At 52.4% G+C, this 9,089-nt stretch overlaps 4 protein-coding genes across 4 annotated transcripts; all 4 read left to right on the top strand.

Moving 5' to 3' along the window:
- Positions 1-200: 200 nt before the first annotated feature.
- On the top strand, positions 201-758 carry DQ04_07051030 (AP-4 complex subunit sigma; the record flags this gene model as incomplete). The annotated part of the gene is made up of 1 exon (XM_009315001.1): positions 201-758. One exon carries the CDS (start codon positions 201-203, stop codon positions 756-758), a length of 558 nt encoding a protein of 185 aa, XP_009313276.1.
- Positions 759-1,283: 525 nt separating this feature from the next.
- Positions 1,284-2,171, top strand: DQ04_07051020 (hypothetical protein; the record flags this gene model as incomplete). Its single annotated transcript, XM_009315000.1, has 1 exon — positions 1,284-2,171. The coding sequence occupies one exon, from the start codon at positions 1,284-1,286 to the stop codon at positions 2,169-2,171; it is 888 nt and encodes a 295-aa protein (XP_009313275.1).
- Positions 2,172-2,499: 328 nt separating this feature from the next.
- On the top strand, positions 2,500-3,942 carry DQ04_07051010 (putative N-myristoyl transferase; the record flags this gene model as incomplete). Its single annotated transcript, XM_009314999.1, has 1 exon — positions 2,500-3,942. The coding sequence occupies one exon, from the start codon at positions 2,500-2,502 to the stop codon at positions 3,940-3,942; it is 1,443 nt and encodes a 480-aa protein (XP_009313274.1).
- Positions 3,943-4,635: 693 nt separating this feature from the next.
- DQ04_07051000 (hypothetical protein) lies at positions 4,636-8,832 on the top strand (the record flags this gene model as incomplete). Its single annotated transcript, XM_009314998.1, has 1 exon — positions 4,636-8,832. The coding sequence occupies one exon, from the start codon at positions 4,636-4,638 to the stop codon at positions 8,830-8,832; it is 4,197 nt and encodes a 1,398-aa protein (XP_009313273.1).
- Positions 8,833-9,089: the final 257 nt, after the last annotated feature.

Raw genomic sequence — 9,089 nt, 5'->3', positions numbered from 1 at the left:
ATTAATCAACCGTAAGGCATTACAACAACAATATATAGCTGTGGTTGTGTGAGGAAACTTGTTGTGCTTTTCTCTTTGACGGTTTTCTTCCTTTTTATTTTTTGGAGGGGTGTCTTTGGAGTTCATATAGGCTCTTAGAGCTCTCGTTTCGTACACCACTGTGTAGAAGGAGACTAAGGAGCGCGTATCTATTCTGTGGGATGGCGATTGAGTTCATTCTCCTCGTGAATAAGCAAGGACAGACGCGCCTAGCCCAGTATTCGAACTTTATGTCTATTGCTGAGCGTACAGCTCTTGAGGGTGAGGTTGTGCGGAAATGCTTGCAGAGGCGCGAAGCAGACTGCAGCTTCCTAGAACACCTGCATTACAAAATAATATATCGTCGCTATGCATCTCTCTTCTTCATTGTGGGCGTCACCAACAGACACTCATCCACTGTACCAGCAAATGCGAATGGTGGGGTGCCCACAGGGGCTCCGTCGAGCAGCGGTGCCCCAGTAACACAATCAGCGGAGGCAGGTGATGGAGAGGACGTGCAACAGGAAGGGGAACTAGCAATGTATGAGTTCATCCATCTGCTGGTGGAGACGCTTGATAAATATTTTGAAAATGTGTGTGAATTGGACGTCATGTTCAATGTTGAAAAGGCACATTTTATCCTGGAGGAGATGTTCGTCAACGGCGGTGTGGGGGAGACAAACAAGGTGCTTATCTTGCAACCGCTAGTGCTAATGGACAGAGAGCCCCGCAGAGTGTAGCATTGCAAAGAGGAAGTGGGAAAACCATGCTTGGCGCGGTATTCTCTCCTCTCGTAATGATACGCATTCAATGAACCGAAACACCACACAAGCACGCATGAATGCAATTTTGTGATGTTTCCTTGTATTTGCTGCTGCTGATGTTGTTGTTGCTCCTAATCTCTTTCCTCGTGTGTGTGTGTGTGNTTTGTTGGGTGGGGGGGGGGGGGGGGGGGGGGGGGGGGGGGGGGGGGGGTATTATCGCTCATTGCGTCAGAGGTGAAAAAGGAGGGAGATCGAGGATCAGACAAAAAAAGTCAAAGTGAAGGTCAGTGGGTTCTGTGTATATCCGCGGCTGTTTGCCTCCATAATGTGGTGAAGATCTCAACTATCTACTGTTGTCTTGCAATGCAAATTGAAAACACAAAAAAAAATAGTGTAAACTACAAGAAAGGCGTAGGAGCTTTTTGCTCCCGCACACATCACATCACAATCGGGACACACATATAGACTGAGAAAGGGGAGTTAAGAAAGGAGAGGAAAAGGATGGTGCTGACGCAAATTGGAGTTCGCACCGCTTACGACAAGGAGCAGGATGCTCGTGAGGCCGCCCTTTTGGAGGCGATCGCCAAGGAGAATGAAAACCCATTTCAGCATGGGGCCGAAGCGCTGTTGGGCGTGGTTGGCAAACTCTACAGCGACTACGTGTACACCTCCGGCGTGTTGCTATTGGCGTGGACGTGGTGGGGTCTTTACCCAAGCTACGCGCGCTTCCGTCACAAACACATTATGCGCTTTGGGCGCCGACGACAAGTCGACTTCCGCCGCTGGTTCTTCTACACGCGACACATACCCAAATGGGATAAGAAATATCTTCAACGTGTGGAGCTGCCGCGGCGGGTACCTTTTGAAGAAGCCGCTACGCTCAACTCACGGCAGCACGTGACTTCACCACCCACAGCGTCGCTCCTGACGGTACCACGTGAAGCCAGCTCGGCGGTTGAGATGTCTGGGAAACAAGAGGGTGTGAAAAATCCGAATGACTTTGTTAGCGTTTGTCTCACAAGTGGTGCTTCATTTGCAGGAGGAGCCCGGGGAAAACTAGAGAGCGATGTGGCTTCAGGCATTCGCGCCATCAACGAGTCATTGCAGCAGCAGCTGAATGAAAGGCGTATTTTGAGCCGAGACGCCGTGGACCCTGACCTGATACAGCATGAAGTGGAACGTCTGGTGAAGGAGGCTCGTGGCGTTATAGTGCTGAAAGAAACACATGCGACACGACGGGCAGTGCCAGTGGATCGGGAGGTGTGGTGGGTGTCGTCGGACGAGGCGCGGCGACGGCGAGAATGGTGGTTCTGGCTGCAGGTGCTCGTGGTTGCCCGTGTGATGGAGGACCTCCTCGACATGCCGGACATGCCCGATTTTGTGCAGTAGGGGATGAGTGGGGAGAAGTACAACGTGTGCGGTTGTGTGTTTGTGTGTGTGTGTGTGTGTTTGTGTCTGTGTCTGTGTGTGTGACTGGGGCATGGGTAGCTTTACAACTTTTGGCTTTTTCACCTCATCTTTTTTTGTTGCTTATATATATATATATATATGTGTGTGTATATATATACATACATGTATATATGAGTGTTTAAAGAAGTGAAAAATTATAAAAAAACACTTACTCAGAGGCAACTGCGCCGAAAGGGGTAGCGAATAGTGCAAACTTTAGCACTAGCAACAAACCTGAAAAGAGCACAGTGGTACTGCTAAGCTTGTAATGGCAGACGACGCCTCAACTTTGCACAGGTTCTGGAGCACGCAGCCGGTTCCTCAGCCTGGGGCAGCGGAGACTGAGCGGGTCGGTCCAGTAGAACGGATAAAGACGGTCGACGAGGTTTCCACTGAGCCCCTCGCGATTGCATCCACCTTTGAGTGGTGGACGCCGAATTTGGAAGATGATGATGACATGCGTGCCATTTATGAGCTGCTGCGTGACAACTACGTTGAGGATGACGACAGCATGTTCCGCTTTAACTACCCAGAAGAGTTCTTGCGCTGGGCAATGACCCCACCAGGTTACCACCCCTCGTGGCATGTGGCGGTTCGGCGCAAGCGTGACCATTTGCTGTTGGGCTTTGTCTCCGGTGTCCCTCTTAGGATGCGCATGGGCTCACCGAAGGCGCTCCTTGCATCCAAAAAGACGTCCGAGGAGCAGCAGCAAAACGAAAAAGACGCAGAAGAGAATCACCTTGAGCCTCGTATTATCTGTGAAATCAACTTCCTGTGTGTGCACAAGCAGCTGCGGGAGAAACGGATGGCACCGATTCTTATCCAGGAGGTTACACGCCGGGTGAATCTGCTGAACATATGGCAAGCCATCTACACCGCCGGTGCGCTTCTGCCCACGCCCTTTACCTCAGGAAGGTACTTCCATCGCAGTCTAAATCCCGAAAAACTTGTGGCCATAGCTTTCAGCAGGATTCCGCCGCAGTATCAAAAGTTTCAGAACCCTATGTCAATGCTGAAACGGTTCTATCAGGTGCCGGATGCGCCCAAGACACGCGGTCTGCGCCCCATGGAACCGAAGGACGTCCCGGAGGTGTGTAAGCTACTGCGAGATAGGCTCGCCACCTACGACGTGTCTCCTGTCTTCAACGAGGAAGAGGTGGCACACTACCTTCTCCCACGTGAAGAGGTTGTGGTGACCTATGTAGTGGAGCGTGAAGGTGGCAANTTCAACGAGGAAGAGGTGGCACACTACCTTCTCCCACGTGAAGAGGTTGTGGTGACCTATGTAGTGGAGCGTGAAGGTGGCAACAGTGGTGGTGAAGGAAGCTGCAGTGGCAAAAGTGGTAGCAACACCAGCGGTGGTAACGTAAAAGGAAGCAGCAAGGGCGCTGGTAAACGCATCACTGACTTCTTTTCATTCTACGCACTACCATCTACTGTTATTGGAAACAGCAAGTACTCATTGCTGAAGGCGGCCTACGTTTACTACTATGTTGCCACTAGCGTTCCTTTGTTGCAGTTGATGAACGACTTATTAATCGTTGCGTTCAAAATGGGTTTCGATGTCTGCAACCTCGTTGACATTCTTGAAAACTCATCGTTTATAGGTGATCTCAAGTTTGCCCCCGGTGATGGCAGTCTGCATTACTATTTCTACAATTGGGCGTACCCGAAGGTGCAGCCGTCCGACGTTGGTCTGGTCATGTTGTAACGTCGGTGAGAGATTTAAATAATAAGACCCCGGAGAAAACGAAAGGCACCATGAACCTGATAGCAGAAGGAATTAACACCAGAAAAAGGGTGAAAGTGATTTGAAACACAATTAGAGAATTGGGTGATATGACAAGCGCTAGAGTGCCACGAAAGGAGAAGAAGAAGAATTGGGCCAAAAAAAGAGAACTTTCAGTGTTTTGCTTGGGNGGGGGGGGGGGGGGGGGGGGAGTATGCCATGTTGAAACAGGCGTCGTCACACATTCCATTCCTCTCTGTGGTTGCGGATCAGTAGAGAACTTTGTGGCGTCCCTTTACCCCAGAAGACATGAGCAAACGTGTATGCAATCCATGGGTCCCTGTGGGTGCATATAATAGATGCCTGCTGTCCTGTAGGCCGCATGATAAGAACCCTGATGCTGCAACACCCTAAAGCAAAAATATATATGTATATGCATACCAATCTTGAGCAATGTAAGCGCTGTGTTAACTGCTGTGGATCATGTAACTCACACTTTTTCTAGGCTTCTCTTTCTTTCTTTAAGGCAGCAGTTGTGAGTTCGGGAGGTTGTATCACAACTGGTATTCTCCAGAGGACCCAAGCGAAGGGGGATAAGAAGGTGCAAAAGGAATCAAAAAAGACAAAGGCGCATCATTTGTTTGCTCCGCGCGCTTGTGGTTGTCTGCATGAGTGATGAGTGGGAATTCCGGCGCACCTCTTCCCGTCACGACGGTGATTGTGCGGCGGCAATGCTATCCACGCGTTCCTCCCGAACTTCTACTCCGAGAGCATGCAGGAAAGTTTCGTCTAACTGGTCTCACACTTGCATCTCTGCTGGATGCGATTTCACCGCGCGCGAACCCAGTGTTACCGCCATTTGTTGCACGGACAGACGTTAGTGGTGGGGCTACTGCTGAGTTCATGGACACTCTGCTCAAGGGGATTGCAAAGCGACCGCCCGTGCCGCGTGAGAATGTAAAAGAACTTGGTCCTTTAGCACAGCGGATGGAGCGGGAGGCAGCAGAAGCAAAACGGCGAGCAAACGCGGCGTCACCCACGCCGTCGTCAGCAACCGCGCTGGGAGGCCAGGAGGTTCCACAGGACGAACAAAATTATTCTGTCTTTGACCAAGCGGCCTCATCACGTCTTACTGTCTTTGAAATTGTACGTAGAACCAATGGTAGTAGAAAAGCCAGCGGTAAAGCAACGGTGCAAGACGAACATGATGTGGAAGCACGGCACTCCATGCGGAGTGTGTCGACGCACCACGATCCGGCACTTGAGGAATACGAGGCGGTGTGGGGTTATGACACTGGGGCAGTGGTGCACATGAATTTGCACGCATTCGCAGATGATCTCCACGTCCGCCGCCAATACGCAGCGTTACCGCCGCGGCGTCGGGGAATGCACTTGGAGTTGCAACAGAGTAAAGAAGGGAAAGTGGGTGTTGTGGACGAATTGGATCACAGCTCCAGTTCAATTATGGAGCAACAAGAATCCAGTACTGAATCAGATGTCTCTGGTGAAGAGTTCGATGATGTTTTCTATAGCCTCAGTGAGCGCGCACCCCGTGGTGTTTCATTGCTGGGTTACCATCCGGTTGGTGGTGTATGCTGTATCGTGTATGATGCACGTAATGATCTAGCAATATCTGGTGGGGCTGACGGTACGCTATTGGTGTGGGATTTGCACCAAAGATACAGAACGGCCCTCCGAGAGCGATACAATAAAGAGGAGGAAACCCGCAACGCACGCCCGACACAACAATTCTCAACCTATGTGCACACCCGGCGACTGGCACAGAATATCCGCCACGCTCACAGCGGTGGTATCAGTACCCTTGCCACCCATTGTGAGCTGCTGATCAGTGGTGGGGTAGATGGCACCGTGAAGGTATGGGCAAGTGACGAACCAGCTAGCGCCATTGCCCACAGTGCTCCGCCACTGTATGTTGGGCGCCAAGTCTTTCGATGCGGCGGTTGGATACGGCATATTTGGTGTTCACCTGGACGTAATGTTCAGGGTGAAGACGTCTTGGTCTCAAGCGAGAGTGGCTGCATCACAGGTTTCAGGGGTTTTACAGTGTCGCAGCAGCCCCTTCTGCAGAGTCCAAAAGGGCGAAGGAAGACGCTCTTGGACGCCCTCCGCAATCCACATGGCCCACTCACAAAACCGGAATCTGATATTAAGCAGAAAACCGGATCCCCACCAACAGGAGGAATACCCCTGTCTAGCCGCACCGGTGCGAAGGAAAGCTACGGGCAGGACGAGGATTCTGTACGAAAGAAGGACCACAGTGAGAATCGTGCGCTTCGGCTCCTCCATCGAGGCCTTATTTCACGCGCACTGCGCATGACGCGGACCCTTCAAACCCTCAGCGAAGAGGCGCGTTTGGCGAGCGCTCCTGGTAGCCGTTTTCGCGTAAAGGAGGAAAGCACAAGCGCCATCACGCGGCTCATTCCTCTTGTGGAGCGTAATTTGTTCATTACCGTGGGTTATAGCCCTTTGGTACGGTTCCTTGATATGACCCGGTTGGGCGTCGCGGCGGTAGTGGAGCATCCGAGTTTGAGTGCTGCTGGTGGTGGGAGTGATGGCAAGCGCGGCGGCGGTACCCAATCGACCTCTACGGAGCAGCAGCAGCAACAACAACAGGAAGGTGGAAAAATGCAATACAACAACAGTAGCAACAGCCGCACGGTGAGTAACGGTGAGGATGGGGTTACAAATGGTAACGATGAGGCGCTGCGTTTCATAGACCTGCTCTATGTTTCTTCGTGTGACTATTTGCTACTGCTAGACAACCGCAATACTGTATTTGTGTGGGACAACGCATCTAATGCTATGCTTACCTCTTGGACTGTTCCCACTGTGAGTGACGGCGGAAAACGCAATATTGCATTGCGGTTAATGCCGTGCGGCACACGACACTATGAAAGTGCTGGAGCTAATAACGGCATACCCACTCGGAGACGAAAAATGTACAGACCTCAACGACGGGTGGCATGTTTTTATCAACAGCGAAGCGATATAGAAGAAGCATTGAAGGTTGAAGACGAGGAACCGATGGGCGCGATAAAGATACCCTTTTTTGTTGCTTGCACCATGGGAATGGAGTTGTGCGACGTTGAAATTGCGGAACATGCTCGGCTGGAATTTAAAGCACACGAAGATGCCATTGTGGGAATTTTCCTTCGCCCAGGGGCCCCATTGCCATCGCGTGACGCTTTGAAGGCGCATACACACACACTTCTTGGTAATGAGATCCTGAAGGAATCTGTGTTCCCCAAAAAGCATGGCCCTTTGCTTTGCACAGCTGGTGCCAGGGCGGCAGGAAGTGCGGGCACCTTCCGCTTTGGAGATGGTATACACGGTTGCGGCGACAAGGACAGCATTAACACCCAGGAGGATGAGTTGAAAAGTACCGATACTGCATCGTCGTGGTTTCAGCAATCACTGCGAGAGGCAGATGATGGTGACCGTCTCCGCATGATTTCCTGCTCCGTGGATGGTGCCATTCGTTTCTGGGGAGATTCCTTTGAGCCTATCCGTGCGTACCACCATCAAGAACTCTCCAAGGAAGCAGACCTCTGCACAACCATTCCGCACAAGCCGCTTGAATATGACGGTGCTCTTTCCCCTTTCGAAGTGCCCCCTCGCGTCATACGAAACAAACGGAGCGGATCAGCGCTTGAAGTACAGATTGCCGGCTGCGATGACACGACAAGTGTTTATTTCAGTAACCGTTGGCACCTTGTTGTGACAGGGCACGACGACGGGAGTATCCGTTATTGGCCGTGCGATCAACAGGTTGCGACATGTGCATGGCACAAGGGGCTTCATCGCAACACCGTGTCTGGCCTCGTTGGAGCTCACATCGCGAGAAGCGAGGGGCGTCGGCGCACAGTTGCGCGGCAAAAACCATTTAACGAAGATTCTGGACGAACGGAGCCTATTGAACTGCTTGCAACTGTATCTTTTGATGGTTACTTGGCGGTTTGGGAATATCCCGAGCAGGCCAAGGCACAGCCGCACGGCCGCACTCGTGTTAGTCAAAATGAACTTCATTGTGTCTCATTTGATGAGACCAACAAGTTGTTTATTGTTGGTGATGGCGGTGGCACCATTACCTCTTGGGACGCGCGAGACTTGGAGCCGCGCCGTTCTATTCCATCGCGACCGCCGTCGCCTTGGCGGCCAGCCAATCCCCCGCCACACCTAGTTTTTTTGCCGCGTCCACAGCAGCAGCCGCAGTTGCGCAAACATGGCAGTTTCATGCAACCAGCCAAGAAAAAGCGGGTCGGCCACACGGAAGCAGTCACAACACTCCTTGTGGACGGCAATTTTGTCTTCTCTGGGGGTGAGGATGGGCGTGTGATTTTGTGGGATATGAATGCCGGCGTTTTGGTGCGGGAATACTTTTTGCTGCACGACACCGGGGCCATCGCAGAGCACCGAAGGCGGTCGGAATCAATTTCAAACATGTACAGTTCAACAATTGGCAGTAACCATGATAACCCGCGGTCAACTTTACCTGGCGGTCTTCCCGCCAAGGCGGTGTCGTACCATCGGCCCGGGGAAGTCGCCTCCCTCGCGTTGCTCAAGCGCCGCCGCGGAGACTTGATCGCCGCCACGCGCGAAGGATGGCTTTACCACTTTCACCAGCACAGGGAATACCCCCATTCCACGTACAGACACAATTCCCCTATACGGTGCATTTGCGTCACGCGGGAGGGGCGGGAGGGGGATGAAGAAAGCGACTCTGTCGAAGAGCCGGGGGAAGACGGGGGCTGCCTTTTGGATGGGGGTGACCGCTCGTTTGAAGTGGCGGTTGGCGGGGAAGGAGGAAGAATCGCGTTGGTGAGGGAAACATGTTTTTCGGCCGCCCTTTGAGAGGCCGACCAAAAGAAAACAACGAAGCCGAAAAAAAAAAGGTTTTTACCAACGCCCCCGCCGCGCGACATCGAGCCCTCCCACCCACCACTCGTTTCGCCTGAATTCCTTTCTTTCGACCTTTCCTTTCCTTTTTTTCCTCGTTTGTGCCGCAGGAAAAAGCATGGCGCTGCGCCCCGCCCCGCCCCCTCGCACATGGGGTGGGGGCGCCGGTGCCCTACGGGGGCCGCTTCCCACCGCCCCCTCTTCCGGTGGCG

The sequence above is a fragment of the Trypanosoma grayi genome, assembly GCF_000691245.1.
Source record: "Trypanosoma grayi strain ANR4 Tgr_705_V1, whole genome shotgun sequence".
NCBI lineage: Eukaryota > Euglenozoa > Kinetoplastea > Trypanosomatida > Trypanosomatidae > Trypanosoma > Trypanosoma grayi.
The sequence above is the reverse complement of the archived record's forward strand: the minus strand, read 5'-3'. Positions and strand labels throughout refer to the sequence as shown.